Source organism: Elephantulus edwardii, unplaced genomic scaffold (assembly GCF_000299155.1).
Source record: "Elephantulus edwardii isolate Elephantulus edwardi_28Jun2011 unplaced genomic scaffold, EleEdw1.0 scaffold00061, whole genome shotgun sequence".
In the NCBI taxonomy this organism is placed as follows: Eukaryota; Metazoa; Chordata; class Mammalia; order Macroscelidea; family Macroscelididae; genus Elephantulus; species Elephantulus edwardii.
In genome coordinates this window covers 15,351,773-15,371,911 of record NW_006399811.1, presented here as the reverse complement: position 1 = coordinate 15,371,911, position 20,139 = coordinate 15,351,773, and the positions used below count along the sequence as shown (strand labels likewise).

Below are 20,139 nucleotides of genomic sequence, written 5' to 3'. Positions count from 1 at the left end.
GGGAGGTCTGGTGGTGCAGTCCATAGAGAATTGTACTGCTAATCCAAAGGTGGACCTCTAGCGTTTTGAATCCACCAGTCACTCAGTAAAAGAAACACAATCTTCTCTCATGTGATTTACAGCATCTGAAAACTCCCTGAAGGGTCAGCTATGAGTTGGTCCCAACTGGAGAGTGATATATGATAGCGAGTGCATGAGCACTGGTAACTCGAATAGCTCCTGGGCTCTGTTCATAACTGAAGGTTGTGCTGTTGTCGTTAAGTGCCATCAAGTCATAGACGACTATTAGCGACGCTATGAACGAAAGATCTGAACACTTGTATAAGTGCCATCAAGTCATAGACGACTATTAGCGACGCTATGAACGAAAGATCTGAACACTTGTATAACTTTCGTCGTTTCTCCAAGTTCACAGAGTTTCCAGAGGCAAGCCATTTCTGAAGTGGGTGCTACTCCTGCTTCCAAGCTTGTTTTATTCGGTGTCCACCATGGGTAACTATTATTGCACTTGACACATCGGTGTTACAGTGTTAGCATCACAGCAAACATGAGTTACCTCTGTATAGGAAATGGACAGACCAGTGCTATACCACTTAGAAGAATGTTTAACCAAAACCAATTAAAACCAGGCCAAAGGGCCACAGATTAAAATCACCCACCTTTGACTTGGTAGCATAACTTTCTATACACCAGAAGGTACAGAAGAATATTGCTTTGTACACAAACCGCAGTGATAACAAGTCCTTATCTCATTGAGGGAGTTCTGGTGGTCCAGTCTGGAAGAAGTTATGTGGCTAACCTAACCAAAAGGCAGTGCTTCTCTGGAGGTTCAAATCCACTAGCTGGCTCTCTGGGAGAAAGATGGGCAACCTTTTCCTATGAAATTTAGTGTAAGAAACCCACTGGAGGGTCTGGTGTGAGTCAGTTCAGACTCTAAAGCAATGAGTTTTAAGTTTTTGGTTTTTTTTTTTTCCTTTAAAATGTCTTCTGATTGATTTTATGTCCTGGAGAACGTACAACTATGGTGCATCTTGAATATAAGGATGGTAAAGATTCATCTCATATTTTAGGCATATTACTAGGTCCTTGGAAAAAGAAATCATGCTAGGAAAGGTGAAGGGTCAGCAAAAGAGAGTACAATAGCAATGGGTGCAAGTATATCAGAGATGTGATGAAGCTGGTACAGGATACGGCAGAGCTCAGATCCACTGGTGACTATCAACTTATCAACACTCAATAAGAATTTCTTACGACAAATTTGGTTCTGCTCAAAATACTCAAAAATGGTTAACAAAAATGACAGCAAGGAAGTCAAAACTATCTTTGCAGAAAGCATAACTGTGGATAGTCAGTACACTCCTGTGGATAGTCAGTACACTCCAATTAAGATTTTCATTTGTACTAAACTCACTTTCCAGTTCAAGATATCATCAATAGAAGTTGAACTACTGTCTTATATGACATAAGAGATGAACATACCCTTTTTTCAGAGATGTTAAATGTGAAAAATCTTTTAAATGATGAAATACATTATTCATTAAGTTCACCAATAACTTATATGCCGGTGCATCTAATCAGTCACTTTTAATCGATCTTACTTTACTTTTCAGCAACGATGCTGATCACTTCTTATGCTCGCTGGCTTCCATGGCACCACTCTTCTGGATTTATTTTTAATATATTGTGAAAGTGACTCCTCTTATATGGAAATGTTGATACCTAGTCATGTGGTTTTAAACACTAATGTCTAACTGAGTTTAGGGTAAGGAGTTGTGCTGCTAATCCAAAGGCACGAAGTTTGAATGCACCAGCTTCTCTGGGAAAAAGATAGGCATCTCCAGTGCAAATTAAAACCTCTAAAAACTCACTGGAGGATCAGGTGAGTCCGTTCCAACTTCAATGTACATAAAAATAACAACTTCTAACCATTCAAAGTTCTTTATGGGAATCTACTCTGGTCTTCACCAGAGTATTTTACTTAAAAATTAATCATTTCCTCACCCAACAGCTACATTTAGATTTCAAACAAGTTTCACTTTAATTTTGTAGATAAAGGTGTTTTGCTCATCTTTGTAAATGGTACAACCAATTCAACTAGTTGCTTAAAGCTAGTAACTGTCATCTTTTAAACCTTTCTCATTCTGACTTCATTTATATGATCCAATTCATTAGCAAGTACTACAGACTATTAACTGAAAATTCATCTAGTGCTGTTACTAAAGTAGAATTTTTACCACCATCCATTCTTGACCCTTGATAATCATTCTACACACAATGCTGTTAGGTGCAAGTCAAGCTGGATCCAAATTCACGGAGACCTTATGTGCAAGTGAATGAAACTGCTCAATTTTCTCAATCTACGTTTAAGCCACTGTGCCAAACCATCCAACCAAGTTCTTGGATTGAAGCTCAATATTAAGAAAACAAAGATTCTCACTATCTGGCCGATTGGAAGTATCATGATAGATGTTGAGACATTGAGTTGGTTAACAGCTTCAGTTTGCCTTTGGCTCCACAATCAACACTCTTGGTATCAGCAGCCAGGAAAATAAAGACAAACTGAATTGGGAAAATCTGCTGTCAGGGACCTCTCCAGAGAGTTTAAGACCAATGATGTCAGTCTGGAGGCTAACGTGCACCTGATCCAGATCATGGTCTTTGCAATTAATTGCTATGCATGAGAAAGCTGGACAATGAATAGGGAATGATAGGCGGAGAAATGATACTTTTGAACTGTGGTGTTGGAGAAAATAATGAACATACCATTGGACTGCGATAGAAAGGCTTCAGGCCTTTGTTCATAGGGTTGCTATGAGTCATGATCAACTCAAAGGCAATCAACAACCACCACCACCATGGACTTCTAGAAGAACAAACAGGTTCGTCCTCGAGAGAGTGAAATCAGGCTGCTCCTTGGAGGCAAGATTCTGAAGTTTCCTCTGACATGCTATGGGCATGTTGCCAGGAGGGAACAGTCCTTAGAGAGGGACATTATGCTTGGGAGGGTGGAGCGACAGACAGTGCAGGAGAGGAAGACCCTTGATGAGATGGATTGATTCTGTGACTGGGATAATGGGGGTGGGATTGAGATATACAATAAGGTTGGATCAGGATAGAGCTGGGTTCAGAGTTGTACAGAGGGTTGCTATGCATCACAAACAACTTAAGGGCATGTAACAACAACTTTTTCAGGCATGACTGGCTCCTCCTGACAACATACTCGAAAGTATGTGAGTTCAAGTTTCATCACTTTTCCCAATACAGAGCTATTTGATCTTTTACCAGTCCATGGTATAGTCAGTTTTCTTTGCCACAATTCAGAAGCATCAAGTCTTGTTTGATTTTTGAATTGCTGTTTTAAAGTGTATCTCATTTTTAGAAGTGCCTCATCAGCAAATGAAAATCTTTAACTGCTTCCTTGGTATTCATGGAGTTTTTATGGGGCCATTATTTAGAATAGTTGGCTCCCTAGCTTACCTTAAAAGTTCCTCTAAATTCAGTCTACTGTGAGCGATCTTGATGGCATTTGAAATACTAAAGGCATAGTTTTTGTATCATACCAACAAGCAAGCCAACATATATAACAAACTGATATACAAGCAATAGCTGTACACAATATCCAAAATAATGTTCTAAAGATGGCAACTCTGATCATGTTGTTCATCTCCCACTTGCTGCCTCCTGCTCTGGGTATGATGCTCCCATCTGCTCTACTCCTGCAGCTCTCTGTAGTCCTGTTTCTACTTTCTCCCTACACTAACCTTCTAGGCACCTCCAGTCCCCCTCTGCTCACCTGTGACTGCCAAGCCTGGACTGAGACATTATGGACAAAAAGAAGGTCTCCCTTATCCAGTAAGCTAATGTTCTTCATGTGGCACTGCTAACCCAAAGGCAGTAACTGTGTAGTGGTTCAGATTTACCAGCCACTCCAAGGAAGAAAGATGGGCACTCTCCTCCTCTGTGATTTACAGCCTCTGGAAAACTTGGAGGAGGGTCAGCTATGAATTGGTTCCAGTTTGCTGGCAATGAGTTTATCTGCTTTATACGTTTTTTTCCCTTTATAAACATTCTAATGTAAGCATTTCCTTCTATTGTTAAGCAGGTTGATGAAATGTCTGTATATAGTGCATTTTCTCTAATACTGAATCATTTCCTAGGGGACTTCTTTTTTGTTTGTTTATTGCATAAAAGAGTTACACTAGTCCAAGTTCGCAGTGGACCCCAAATGGTTACATTATATAAGCTGTGAGGTTTTAAACTTGTGGCAGGGGAAAGAAGGGAAATTTTCTACTCACTGTAAGGAAATCCTCACTTAAGTTTCAGTGAGCCACAACCACTTAAAAACAATCCAAGAACTTCAGCTGGTGGTCCTGAGCCAGTCCAATCTCAGTGAAGAACTGGCATATGTTCTTGCATTGGTCAACCAGTAGCTGAATTACTTCTACATATTCTGGATGTTCAATTACAGTACCGTTGCAGATAAATTTCTTAAACACCTTCATTAGTTTTTTTTTTATCATAATCATCAGCAATCCCATGGAAAGCTGTTAAGGGTTTCTCTGTTGGATTCTTACATGGAAATAATCCTCAGTCCCAGATGAAAGCAAGTTATCACCATAACTTGCATCAGCAAAGGCGTGGACCAAGTAGTGGTTCTGGATAGTAGACATACAATTCCTTTTCCTTGGTGGATAATGGCCTGCAGAAGGCTGCAGCTGGAGAAGGTGGGCTGGGGAATGGAACGTCAGGAGAAAAGGGGGCACAAGGGGGAAGTAGCTGAGTCCTTGGTGGCAGCTGAGTGACTGAGGGGGGAACAATTTTTTAATTGATGCTGTGGTATCCAGTGGTATGGGGCTAAGCTATCACCTCAGAGGCATGCACTTCAAATCCATAGAAAAGAGATGGGCAGTCTCCTTCCATGCCATTTACAACCTCTGAAAACCCTCTCAAGGGTCAACTGTAAGTTGGTTCCTGCTCGGTGGCACATAACGACAGTAAGTTTTGTAATGTTGAGTAATCAGGGGAGGTATCTGTATTTACTATTGCTGTATATTTACCAAAAGCTCATTTACCTTTCCATCAGCAGTATATTCAAGTATGTATTTAGGTGTGCACTTTCCAATGTTAAGTATTTTCAATAGATAAGAATGAATAAGGGATTATATTACATCTCTTGCTCACCCATCAACTATCTCATTTTATAACATTTTGCATTGACAATAACTTTGAAGAAATTCTCAGGCAGTACCTCCAAAGGCTCTAGAACCAAGGCCAGGCTCTGGGTGCCCTCTCTGGCTCTGTAAGGATACAGACTAGCCACCAGATAGAAGACTGCATACATTGCATAGAAGTAATTTATTCTGAGTAGGAGGCTTCTTAGACGATCTTTGTATATTTTTCATATTTCTTGAAGTTGGTATGCATTATTTTTATAATTATAAAACAGTAACACCACCACATATATAATGTATTCATTCCTTTTCCTATACTGGATATTTATTTAAATATCTGTATCTTCTATTAATCTGAGTATTTCTGTATTATTTTTCCTTGTATTATCAGTATCTTTTATTGTGCCTTACATAGAATAGGCTTTTGAAAGCTACTTGTAAAATGAATTAATTTTGAGTATGTGCTTTACGAACCGGTTAATGATTTACTAAACCTCCCTTTCAAAGTATCAATATATATAGGTGCTCTGGCGACCTAGTGGCAAGAAGTTGTGCTGTAATCCCAAAGGCATATGGTTCGAATCTACAAGCTCATCTGTGGGAGGATGGGCAATCTCCTCCCATGAGAGTAACTGCTCTGACAACCCAGTGGAGGTGCAACTAGGAGTTGGTTCCCTCCACAGCACACAACATACAGCTAAAACTTAATGTTACTGAGTATCTCCAAGTCAGAACTGACTTGTAGCCAACCTTCCAAGAGGTTTTCAGAGGCAGTAAATTGCATAGGAGGAGAATGTCCATTTTTTTTCTGTGGAGCAGCTGGTAGATTTCAATCACGGGCTTTCAAGTTGGCAGTGCAGCTCCTTACCACTAGGCCATCCCTAGAAATTAATTTTCAGAGTAAGAATGTTACTTGAGTGTTTTCAATGATAAAAACTGTGATGAAGGTTTTAATCTAAGTAAAACATAAACAGTCTCTATAAACTGGTGAGTTAACTGTTATTTTCCAGTTCAGGGATTCTTTTTCACTTCTTTCAAATAAAAGATATTACCAAAATTGAGATAGCAAGGGCCAGGCAGCAGCATAGGAAAAACTGGCCAAAGATTTCTTTCAGTATTCCATATCCTTCAAAGTATTTGCCCTGTCATCACAAGATACTTTTATATAAAATTAGTAAGAAATCCTGTTACAAATAATGAGCTGAAGATTTCTAAGGGAATCTGCATACAGTAAAGATAACTGTACAGTTAGATGTGCTTATTACTATACCCTGCCTGAATTAGGATATTAGGATGTATGTAAGGAGAGGAAAAGCCTTTGAAGATGGAGATGAGTAATAGTGTGATTCAGAATTAAAACTGGGGGAAAGATAACTCTATTTCTAAAGGCGTTTACTAAGCATTTCAAGTTCCAAATTCTATCACGGAAATATAAACTACGAACTCTTATCATCATTAATTCTGACCATTTCTCACTGGGCACAATACATCTGTTACTCTCAAAAATTACTGTTCTTGTTAAGTGCCGTCGAGTCATAGGCGACTCATAATGACCCTATGAATGAAAGTCCTCGACACTTGCGTACAGGACTTTCATCCTTTCTCCAGGTTAATAGGGTTTCCAGAGGCAAGCCATTTTGGAAGTGAATGCCACTCCTGCTTCTAAGCTTGTTTGAACACTGTCCACCATGGGTAACCATTATCGCATTTGACATATCAGTGTCACAGTGTTCAGTTTCACAGTGACCACAAGTTACCTCTGTACAGCAACTGGACATACCAGGGCTATATGACCTAAAAATTACTACCTATTCTTAAATTTATACTTACTCTAGTACTATTTTTATTATTTTTTTTTTTTTTTGCTGATGACAAATAGCAAGTTTACTATTCTGGCAAGGGTATATATATATATATATATATATATATATATATATATATATATATATATATATATATATGTATGTATGTATGTATGTATGTATGTATGTATGTATGTATGTATATGTCTTAGGAACATGCCTGCAGGGGTAATCGCATTATCTCTTATCTGAGATGTTGACTGGTAGATCAAACATGAACTCGCAGACCTCAGCACAACACAAAGATGTTTTACAGCACGTCTTATTGAGAGCTCTAAGAAACAAAGAGTTTCTGTAAATAACATTCCCTAAGGTCTGAGACCTTTGGTCACTCTTATTAACATACTGCTTCCTGGAGTTGTTTACTGTAGAAGGGATAGTCAAGCCAAGATGAGTGGTCCTGCTGTTTTTACAATGTGTTGCTGATCCTGCTTTGCAGGTTAGCCAGGCCCTGACAGCTCCTCCCTCTTAATATAATAAAATATGGGATGCTGCCTGTCTTAGGTGGATATGAGACCTCAAACTCAAGTTGCCCGTCTTTGGGATCATAGCAGTCAATGCTACTCCCTGTCTTAGGATCATGAGCGAGTCTCATTCCTTGCCCTATTTTTATTCTTTATTAATGCATTCCTTAATATGATAAAGGAAGAAGTTCAGGCTGCTCTGAAGGACTTGGCAAAAAATAAAAGCACCAGGAACTGCTGGAATACCAATTGACATATTTCAGCAAAAAGATGCTGCCCTGCATGTGCTCATCAAGTTGTGCCAAGAAATTTGGAGGAAAACGACTTGGCCAACTGACTGGAATAGAGACATATTTATACCCATTCCAAAAAAAAGTGACCCAACAGAGTGTGAAAATTATCATACAACATCACTAATATACACACACTAGCAAAAGCTTGCTGAAGATTATCCAGAAAAGACCTGAACAGTACATTGACAGAGAACTACGAGTAATACAGGCTTGTGGCAGTAAGGACATTATTGCCAATGTCAGACAGATCTTGGCAGAAAGCAGAGTACCGGAAGAATGTCTGTGTTTCATTGCCTATGCAAAGGCATTTGACTGAGTGGATCATAATAAACTGTGGCTAACCTTGAGGAAAATGGGAATCTCAGAACACTTGATCGTTCTTTATATGAAACCTATACTTGGACCAAGAAGCAGTCCTCAGAACAGAGAAGGGAAACATTGCACAGTTCAAAAGCAGAAAAGGCATGCATCAGGGAAGCATCCTGTCCCCTTACCTTTTCAATCTGTATGCAGAACAGATCATTTAGGAAGCAAGGCTTTATGAGGAGGCATCAAGATTGGAGAGAGACTCATTAGCAACCTACAAAATGCAGATGCTACAACCTTACTTTCTGAAACGGAAGAAGACCTGAAGCACTTGCTGTAAAAGGTCAGGAACTGTAGTCTTTAATATGGACTGAAGCTCAACATCAGGAAACAAAGGTTCTCACCACTGGCCCAATTGGCAGCACCGTAACAGATGGAGAAGAGACTGAGGTTGTTAGCAATTACAGCTTGCTCAGATCCACAATCAACACTCTTAACACCAGCAGTCAAGAAATCAAAAGACGAATTTTTTTGCATTGGGAAAATCTTCTGTCATAGACCTCTCCAGAGTGCTGAAGAGCAATGATGTCAGTCTTGATACAAGATGTGCCTAATCCAGGTCATGGTTTTTTCAATAACTTGCTATGCTTCAGAGAGTTGGACAATGACTGACAGAAGATGAATAGATACCTTCAAGTGGTGGTGCTGGAGAAGAGTCTTGAACATACCATGGACTGCCAAGAAAACAAAATTGGAGGCTAGGATTTTGAAGCTCTTACTTTGGGCACGTGGTCAGGAGAGATTGGTCCTTGGAAAAGGACATCATACTTGGAAGGGTGGACGGACAGCACAGGAGAGGGAGACCCCGGATGAGATGGACTGATACAGTAACTGGGGCGATGAGGGTTGGTGTGTCACAATTAGTGAGACTGACTCAGGACAGGGAAGACTTCAGAGGTGCTGTACATAGGGTCGCTATGCAACACAGGTGACTCAACCAATAACATTCTATGACAGATTTAGAAGCAGCAGTGACATCTACTACCTAAACATCTTGCCTCTGGAAACTCTATGAACTTTGATAAATGGCAACAGTTGTAGAGGGGTTTCAGGCCTTTTGTTCATAGGGTCGCTATGAGTGGTGTTCAACTCAAAAACAACAACAACAACAAAATCCCTTTTCTAGTCAGATATACCTCCAACATAAAAAAACACACAAACAAACAAAAATACAACCCATTTTAGAAGCAGAACCTTTATCTTTTCAAAAGAGGTCCCACAGTGAACAATTTGAGATCTTTTTATATATTTTGGAATTACAGGCAATCAAGCCCTGGAAGGCCCACAAAGTGGTTACGCAAAGTGCTTACATGAATAAGACGCAGAATATTAACCACCAGTTCTTGAAAACTTGGTATATGTTGCAGAACTCACCTGAGTATAGAAGCCACTAGCTGCCTCTAGGAACAAAGAAAGGTTCGCCTGAACTTCACTCCGATTTGGGTTTGCTCGATTCTTTGCCTGGCCTTGAAGTGTTGTGATCTGATTCTTAAAGGCATGATTCCAGCTGAAAACAAAATTTAATTCTATTTGGTATAGCAGTGACTCACTGGGCAGACATTGGTCCCCCTGAGAACAAGAAAGAACTGTTTTAACACACTAGACAATAAACCTGTATTAATAGTATGCATTTATTTATATAACTTGATGTTCCTTTTTGAACAAAACTGTACACACCGAAGAATTGAACCACCTTAGTAAACACTTAGCAATTCTCAAATGATCACATTAAAATTGCTGCTACTAGATTTCTGAGTTATTATAGTTAGAGCATATTTAGGAATCCCAGTACAAAATCAGAATAAAATTGGTAAGACCAAAGTAAAAACAAATTATTAACAAATTTTAATATAGCTAAAACCAATTAATTATACTCTATCAAGTGCTACACACAGGAGGAAAAAAGGAAGATTTTATAAAATGTAACCCTTATTTTTTATTCCCTAAAAGCTACTTTCCATAGCACTGTTCTATTTAATAATGCACTGATTAGTTCTCTTGTGAGCAACATTTTCTTTAGAACTGGAAATAGAAGCTTTGTACCAATTTGGGCTACCTTTATTTAAAGAGTAATGCAATGCAAAAATACTGCATATCACAACTTGTTAAAAATGCCTTTCATTAATCAAGATTATGGTAAAATACAATTGCTCTCTAACTTGGAAATCACAGAAAAGGAACCAAATCAAAACAAAACAAAGACAAAGATAAAATCTAGAATTAAAATGGAAGGAAAAGATTAATTTGATTAAAGGAAGCCAACAGAGACAAAGGGTTTATAACTTACCTGGAAAGTACCCAACTCCTTATTATGTCAAATTTTTGAGACCCTAGAGCAATGAATATTTTAAATGATTTATAAGGACAATCATTCTGTCAGAACCACTTGTGACATCTTAGCCTTGACTAAGATAGGGATTGTGACTAGTGGTGATTTGGTTCTGTTACTAAAGCATCCAGGAAAGATGTAGAAGATAGAAAGAACTAATATTTATTATAACATTAAGTAATGGGCATGTATCAGATAGGATAATCTTAATTGACTGTTTAAGTTTCCGTTAGGCCAAGATTCTTGCCTTAATTTAAAAGGCAAGACTTTCCACAAAAGCAATTCATTTACTCACTTGAAAATCTTGTCATCTGCCATTTCATTCCTCATAGAAAGAACAAGTGGAATAGCCTAAATACATAAAATCTTTCCTTAATCTTAGTGGAAGGGGGGGGGGAAGGAAAACATCTTTTATTTTATTAAAAGAAAGAACATTCTTTATAATGCAAATACATTTTTCTTTGGGAGAAACTGGAACAAAAATTTTTTTTTCCTAAAGCCAACTCTTTAAACTTTTTGTTGTGATGTTAGTGAAAGTTCATAGAAAAGTTAGACTTCTATCACAGTTAAATGTAGGACTAAATACAGAGACTCTAACTATATCTCTAAGTACCTGAAGCAGATACTTATTTTTCTGCTATAATCCTAAAAGAGTAGCACTAATGACCTAAGAGGATTTAATGCTCAACATTTTTCTTCTTACCTCCCAAGAAATAAATTTTAAAATCACTAATGACCTTGGAGAGGGACATCATGTTTGGGAGAGTAGAGGGACAGCACAGGAGAGGAAGACCCTCATTGAGATGGGATTGATTCAGCGACTGGGGTAGTGGGAGTAAGTTTGTTGGAGACAGTGATAGAACAGGATTTAGGGCTCTTATAAATAGGATCACTATTGAGTCACAAGCAACTCGACGGCACATAACAACAATGACCAATTTTTTTTTTTTTTTTTTAGGAGGGGGGAAAGGTATTAGAATTTCTTTTTACTGAATAAAACTGCTACCACCAAACTGTTCTTTTTTAAAGTCTTGATGAGATTCTTGGTATTACAGGGATTTTTCAAATAATACTTACAGATCCTGTTCTACTTTCTTGTCTAAAGCATATTCCAAATCAGTAACTAGCATTTTCTGGTACAGGTCCTGCAGAGCCTGCCGGGATGTCCAGACCTCAGCTGGACCCAGCTTAGAATCTGTGTAAAACAAAAACACAAATGTAGACTGATAAATAGCTAATTAAGACATTACACTATACTCATCATTTCTTCCCCCTCTAGTCTCCAAAGCAAAAAACCTCCTTTAAGTGCATACCAAATACTGTTGCCAAATTTTTTTAATATGTTTCACCTTTTGGCTAATGACTAAATCTAGTTTATACATACATTTTTCTTTAGCTGTGAAATAAAATCATGATACCAGAAACAGACTGGGGGTGTGGAGGGGGTGTGTGTGCTTCTGGTTCTGGAGTACTCCCTACTCATATTCCAAGAAGCCATATGCCTCACATATGGTTCATTTGCTGAAAGGACTGCCAACTTGATCTGTATACTCTTATAATTATACTTCACTGTCCAAAGCAGTCCTTTCATTATTCTAAATCATTCTCACAAATGTAGAAGTCTCAAAGAGCTCACTATCCAGCAGAATGCTACTTGGGCATTCTACTGTTACTCTATGTCGATTAAAAACAAAAACAAAAACAAAAAACCATGACGATGAATGCTATTTTAATGATTACTAAATTACATTCTAAGAACTTCAGTGAGCAATCCATATTTGATACTTAATGCAAAGGAGGGCTCATAGTAGTGATTAAACTAGCTCAAGAAGCCAGAGAAGCACTAAGTGAAGTAAGAACCAAATAGGAAGTCAGGCTATGACCATCTGTTAATGCCAAGATGAGGCCACATTGTGTGCCAGAGATTTTTGCAAAGTACATCCTTACCAGGTTTTCATCTTAATATCCTTACTAATGGAATTTTACATCTGTATTCAATAGCCAGTTAGTAATACCTGGCTGCATTTAGTATTCTGCTGCTGCATCACAGAGTAACATTTACTATTCTGTAGATAATGCTATGCTTATCTTAATATGAACATTAGAATACTATTTTGCATATAGATTATCTTGATATTTGAGTAAGTTTTCTGGCTAGTAAAAATGCAGCCTAGCATTCATTTTGTTAGTTCTTTACTAATTTCTAATCACTAAATAAATATTGTTTATAGACTGAGTCAATTCTGCTGTGATTCACTGATGAAGCAAAGGAGTAGTATAGTAAGGGGGAGGGTGGAGGGACAGCGCAGGAGGGGAAGACCCTCTATGAGATGGATTGGTTCAGTGACTGGGGTAATCGGGATGGGTGTGTCAGAGGCAGTGCAGTTGGCGCAGGATAGAGCAGGGTTTAGGGCTGTTGTGCATAGGGTCGCTATGAGTCGCAAACGACTCGACGGCACATAACAACAACATCAGGTAAAATTAGGAGCCTTAATATATTAGTTTATATCTCTGGGGAGCCAAATGTCCCTATACAAGTAAAATTCAAAGCTGCCTCACTGAGGTTATAAAATATTTAAAAAAGGTAAATAACACAGATAGCTGATACTGCCTTGTGCATTTTATTTGTCACATTAAATAGATTAGGTTTCCAGTAATTAAAAAACACAATAGCTTAAGTGATCCTATTGATGAAAATTCTACTAACGGGAAGAACTGAGGTGTTATACGAAGTAAATATACATATGGGTTTTTTTGCTTTTTTCTGTAGCAAGATAATAAGGTTATCTATGAACATGCAGACAATTAGCCTACAATTCCAGAAGTATAAAAATAATAAATATTTTAAATTAATAGTAAGTTATCACTCCATTTTATAATTAAGACCATTAAGACCATATTTACTATAAGTCAAACAGGAAAGATAAAGAGAAAACCAAGCACACTGCTGGTGAGCAGATTCTGACTCAAATGACCCAATGTGAGTGAAAGCAGAACTGCTCCATGGGGTTTTCCTGGTTCTAATCTTAGGGAAGCAGTCACTAGGATTTCCGTCTATAGACAAAGAGTTCAGGCTGCTAACCTTTAGGTTACCGGCCAATCACACACTGCATGCAGCACTCATGATAAAAAGAGATTCTTCCCTTAATTCAATGGTATAAAATTAATGAAAAACAGTTCAGCCAGTCAATACCTGTCATGTCAGCCTTCAGGACTTCTGCCTGTCTAAAAAAAGGAAAGAAAAAAGAACATTAGTTAGAGGCAAACAAGAGTTGAGTAAAATAAGTAACACTAAAGGTTAAGTGAAATCACCTATTGGAATAAGGATGAACAGCAGCACTACAAATGGTGTACTTTTTTTAATATCCAAGATAGCACTTACATCTTAGCACATTTATACCACTACAAAAAGTTTACAGGGTTATCAATAATCTCTTCTGAACAGAGGTTACCTCCTTGCTTTTTTCCAGCCAAATACGATTTAAGATAATATTATGGGATATTCATGAAATAAAAGTTTTATCAATGGAGCCAGGAAATTCTATTGCTTTTTAATTCACTAGCCACTTTAGCTATTTTAAACCTCCAATCTCAAACTCCAGATTACTGCTCCCTTAACTCACTCACAATCCCCTCAAACAAAAGACTGCCTCACACCTCACGGGAAACAAATTTCCACTTAGTATTTGCTTACATTTACAATGTCTTCTTTGTTACCTATGTCAAAATACCAGAATTATCATAACTCCTTTATAATTCCACTTAGTTATGCTCGTCCTTATTGGCCTATGGACATTAAACTTTCATTGACAGCACTGTATTTTATTACAGGATAGATCTTGAAATGTTCCTTTTGATGATGAATGTGAGACTCTTTTCTTAAATCTGTCATATCTGGGATAGTAGACCAAATGACTATCTAATACAAAATTGTCAATAATCATTTCAGCTCATTAATGCCCAAGATACTGATCTTTTAAGTGCTCTACATACTTTTTTCCCCCACAATTTTCCTCAATATACAGTTCGTGCATTCCAGATTCCAATTATTGCTTTTTGCAACTATTTCTTCTCATTTTTAATTGTGTCACATCAGCAAATGAAAATCCTTCATTAGTCGAACGTTTTATCCGATTCCTACCATTAAGGTAAGGGGGATCTAGCAGCCTAGTGTGTAAGAAGCTGTGATGCCACGCCAAGTTTGAATCCCTCAGCTGCTCCACAGTAGAAAAATGGATACACTCTTCCCTTGTGATTTGCTGCCTCTGAAAACCCCCCGGAGGGTCAGCAAGAGTTGGATTCAACTCTAATACACCTAACAACAATAAATTATTAAGGCAGGCCTTCCTTTGAAGAGGAAGCTCCTCTCTAGTCTTACTTTCAGTGTCTTTCATCTTGAGTGGCTCATCACTCAGCACTGTATCAATGTTGTTATTCATATGGTTTCAACTGACTATTAAAAAAAAAAGGTCAGAAAGTCTTTTCAGCAAGTTTTAGTTTAAAAACTCTGCAAATACATGTCTACCATGAATGACCTTGATGGCTTCTGAAAAACTGGTGGCAATGTGTCCAGTGTCACAGCATCTTAAGGGAAACCACAGTAACATAAAGAAACAGTGGAGGGGTAGGGTCAATGACAGGATACTATCCATATGCCTCCCAGTAATATCAATTGATACAAATATTACTAAAATTTATGTTCCAACCACTAATTATGTACCAAACAACTATGGTAGCCAAAAGTTAAGAAATCAAAAGACATGTTGTAATGAGAAAATATGCTATCAAGGACCATTCCAAACTGCTTAAGAGGACCAAGATAATTTTAAAGACTAAAGTGCATCTGATCCAAGCCACAACCATTTTTACTGCTTCCTATCATCTTAAAGTTGGACAATGAATACAAATGACAGAAGAATGGGTGCCTCTGAATCATAGTGTTGAAGTAGAGGACTGACTATCCATCCTATGGATTGCCAAAAGAACAAACAAGTCTGTCTTGGAAGAAGCCAAACTGGGGTGTTCACTAGTGGCAAGGACAGTCAAACTTCAGCTCACATACTTTGGGCATATTTGGACAGTCCTTGGACACAGACATCATGCTGGAAAAGGTGAAAGGTCAAGGAAGACTCTCAACAAGATGGACCGACACACTCTACAATGGGCTTAAACATACTGGAGTTCATGAGGGTAACACAGGATAGAGCAAGGTGAAGAAATGTTGATTCATAGGGTCATGAGGAGTAGAACTTGACTTGATGGCATCGAACAACAACTACTATTATCAAAGATGAAGAAAATGAAGAGTGTTAACAACATTTATTGTCTGAAGCAGTCCAACTTCAATCAAGATGTACTGATAAATGACGGGAATGACCAGCTGAAAACAAGGGACAAGAAGATCCTGAGCTGGAAAATACATACTTTATAATAAAAATGAAGCCAGAGATCATATAATAAATTTTGAAAGACTATTCACTTCAAGTATCTTTTTGTCAACAGCATAATAATCAATGATATATATCATCTCAATAGACGAAACACACAAGACTTAAAGGAACTGTATCTGTGGGAGATAATGGAGAAACTCAGTGTCATCAGTCAGAACAACCCTGTGGCCAACTGTATGTAGAACAGACCATCAACTGCCTATATGCAAGTTCAAGTTAAAGACAATTAGAATAAGTGCACTAGAGGCAAAGCATGATCTTAAGTGCATCCCATTTACATATAAAGACCATCTCTAGATTAGATTTAATGCTCTAAACACTCAAGATCAACGATCAGATGAGTTGTAGGATGACATCAAGGACATTATCTATGAAGAAAAGAGGTCATTAAAAAGACAAGGGGAAAAAAAGGAAGAGACTAAAATTGATGTCAGAAGAATTCTGAACCCTGTTTTTGAATGCAGAATAAAGTGAGTGGAAGAAATGGCATAGTAAAACAAGTGAACATAAGATTTCAAAGGGTGGCATGAGTATCATGTGAACAGAAGATCTCAAAGGGTGGTATGAACCATTATATCATTATAATACATTATACGCACACACTGCATTATAAGGCAGTTTTCAAAAATCTGGATTTGGAAAACCAGAACACTCTTATTTCTCAAGATGAGAAATGCACAGGGGTGGGGGACATGAGGGATTCAAGTGTAGAGTTGCAATAGTGAAAGATTCGATGACAAAATATTGAATGCTGCAGGAAGCATCAAAAATAGAGGAAAAGAACACATGGAATCACTGTATCAAAAATAACTGGCTGGTGTTTTATCATTTTAAGAGGCAGCATATGACTCAGAACTAATCAACGGTACTGAAAAAAAGAAGCCCAATCTGAAATTATTGGGAAAAGTAAGTGTCCAAGAACTGCTTGAATGCCGATTAAGATGTACAACAATCAAATACAAACTGGAAGTGCTACTTGTTTATGCAAAGAAATTTGAAAAGAGGTACTTGGACAATCAAACGCAAGAGATTTACATATATCTACTCCAAAATAAGGTGAGCCAATGAAATTATTGAGCAGTATCACATGGAGGTGTAAAAAAAAATAATGCTAAAGACAGTTAAAAAAAAAATAGTTGCAAAAGTACATCAACAAAGAACTGCCAGAAATTCAAGTAGGATTTAGAAGAGGATGCGGACCACAGTATTATTGTTGAGAAGAGATAAATCTTGGCTGAACACAGAGTATTAATTTTTTTAAATTTTTTTTTTTTTTACTTTATTACTTTTGTGTGAGTGTACCGTCAAATCAGATCTGACTGGTACAGGAGGAGATTGTCCCTCCTTCCCCAGCAAAGCATCTGGTGGATTCGAACCGTGCGCCTCTGGGATTGTAGTTGCAGCTCATTGCCACTAGGCCACCAGAGCTCTCCTGAACACAGAGTATTAGACACTTGCCTGCTGTTTTATGAACTATGCAAAAGCATTCAACTGTGTGGATCATAACAAATTATGGTTAACACTGCAAAGAATGGGAATTTCAGAACACTTAATTGTGCTCCTATGGAACGTTTATAAAGATCAAGAAGCAATTGCTTCAAACTGAATAAAGGGATACTCTGGATTTAAAGTGAGAAAACTGTGTATCAGAGCTGTATCCTTTTACCACACTTATTCAATCTGTATGCTTTAACAAATAATCCCAGAAAGTAGTCTAATTGAAGAACAAGGTTCAGTACTGGGGGAGGGGGAGGGGATTTGTTAACCTTGCATGCTGGACGTCAAACAGTCAGTTTATGCAATTAAGGATGATAAAGACTATCTTCAGCATGGGATATACACCTCAACATAAAATAAAATTCCTCACACCTGAACCATTAGCAACATTATGATAAAAAGAAAAGCAGGAGTCAAAAAATCAGATGACAGACTGCTTAGGGCAATTTCAATGAGAAAGAGCTCTTTAAGATGTTAAGAAGCAAGGATTTACTATGAGAACCAAGGTGTAGTTGACTCAACTAAAAAAAAACAACAACACAAAAACACCCCCCCCCCAAAAAACCCTACAAAACAAAACACTGCCACTGAGTTAATTCACCTGCTTTCTCCTCCAGAGAAGCCAGTGGATTCAAACTGCTACAGACATGTGGTTAGTAGCGAAACAACATGTTTGGGAGGGTGGAGGGACAGCATAAGAGAGGAAGACCCTTGATGAGATGGACTGACTCAGTGACTAGGGTAACGGGGGTAGCTGTGTCAGAGACATTGGCTCAGGATAGAACAGGATCAGAGCTGTTGTACATAAGGTCATTATGAGTTGCAAACAACTGGATGGCACATAATAAAACAACATGTCACCAGAGCTCCTGACTCAAGTCATTGTACTTTAAATTTACTCACATGCATTCAAAAGCTGTATAATGAATCAGAAAATAGAAGAATTAATGTCTTTAACCCATAGTGTTGACTAGACTACAACAGAATGAATGCTAGATGAATAAATAAATCTGTCTTAGGAGAAGTATAGTCATACAGCTTCTTAAAAGGATGGTGAAAAGGTTCCATACACTTCAGACCAGTTATCAGGAGGGGTCCACTAGAGAACATCATGCTTGGTAAAGTAGCGGAAGAGTGAAAAAGAGAAAGACTTTAATTGAGATGGACTAACAGAATGGCTGGGATAATGGGCTCAAACACAGCAATGACCGTAAAAATGATACAGGATCAGGTAGTGTTTTGCTCTTAATGATTTTTCATTAAGATGTGAATTTCATCACAACCCTTCTCGTAAAATAATTTTGAAACTTCCTTCTCCACTGGACTATTTCATACCTTAAATATACATTCTTTCACACATTTTAAAGTCTGCCCAACATTCTACTTTAATTCTTATTTCTCTCCCAAATTATTAAAGAACTGGTTATATAAAAGGGGTTAAAAACAAAACGTATGTCCTGACCTTAACTCCCATTTATAACTCTTTTTAGCGTTTTTATCTTAGCAAATACATGAGAGTTTTCATAAAGGTAAAGTCAGAAACCTGGAAACCATTATGATAACTTCTAACCTTCGGCAAGCAATCTATCACCTCCAGAGAATTTTACCCACTAAATATAACTTCACTTTCTTTGCAGGCACTTTCATTCAAGACATGAACATCTTTGCCAAAACTACTATTGCAAAATTCATTCTCTTCACATTAATCTAGCCACATCTCACCCTTTTTCTTCCATTTCTATGAGAGGGGTCCTTTTAAAAGGTGAATTGTAACTTTCCGTTTCACTAAAAAGTAAATAAAGTGAATCCTTTCATTTCCTCAGTCTTTAAAAAGATTTTTATCAGGTGAGGGAGAGAGGAAGAGTAAATGGAGCACAAATTATTTTTAGGTTAGGTAAACGACTCTGTTATTATAATGGCATACACAGCCAACAAGCCATTTTGAAACACTCAGTACTATACTATAGGGTAAGCTCAATGTGAACTCTAAGTTTTGTATGTTAATGGAAGGAACAATGTGGGGGCAGGAGTAAAATGGTTAGCAGCGATTTTCCTACAATTTTTCTATAAATTTAAAACGGTTCTAAAATAGTCATTCTAAAAAATTAAGTTTCCCAACAACAAAATCATGATGTGCAATAACAAACTATGAGAACCAGCAGTATAAATTAACTATGTTGTTGCTGCTGATTGCCTTCGAGTTGAGCACGACTCATGGTGACCCTATAAACAAAAGGACTAAAGCCTTTCTATAACTATAGACATTTATCAAAGTACACAGAGTTTCTGGAGGTATGCTGTTTAGGAAGCAACTCCTGCTTCCAAACCTTCCAAAATAAATGAAAACAAAACAAAACAACACTAAGAGTTGCCCTCAACAAGGAGGACTGTTACGATTAACAATGGGCTCAGGTATATGGTGAGAATGGCATAGAATAGGGCAAAGTTCAGATCTGTGATTCTTAAGATAGCTGTAAGTCACAGTTGACTTTTAGGCACCCAAAAATAATAACATAGCTCACTCTACAGCGAGTAAATAGCATGGTAGGTGACTGTCTTCCTTTAACCAAAGGAGCAGCTGCCTGCCTTTGAGTTGGCAGCACAACTGTTTATCTATTATGCCACAAGAGCAGTTAAATACTAGTATTCACATAGCCTGGATTCACACTACTCATGAGCAGAACTTGGTCATAAAAAAAAAAAAACA

General features: G+C 37.7%; 1 protein-coding gene across 2 annotated transcripts in view; it reads right to left on the bottom strand.

Annotated features, from left to right (window-relative positions):
* Positions 1 to 20,139, bottom strand: part of SMG7 (SMG7 nonsense mediated mRNA decay factor) — a 107,874-nt gene that overhangs the window by 35,782 nt on the left and 51,953 nt on the right. Inside the window, exons 2-4 of one of the 2 annotated variants that reach the window (XM_006887754.1) lie at positions 13,679 to 13,710; positions 11,563 to 11,680; positions 9,531 to 9,663 (exon numbers count right to left, since the gene is read on the bottom strand). In XM_006887754.1, coding sequence (XP_006887816.1) covers positions 9,531 to 9,663; positions 11,563 to 11,680; positions 13,679 to 13,710 — 283 coding nt within the window. The remainder of the gene's footprint in view (positions 1 to 9,530; positions 9,664 to 11,562; positions 11,681 to 13,678; positions 13,711 to 20,139) is intronic. The other variant, XM_006887753.1, reaches the window with a different exon arrangement.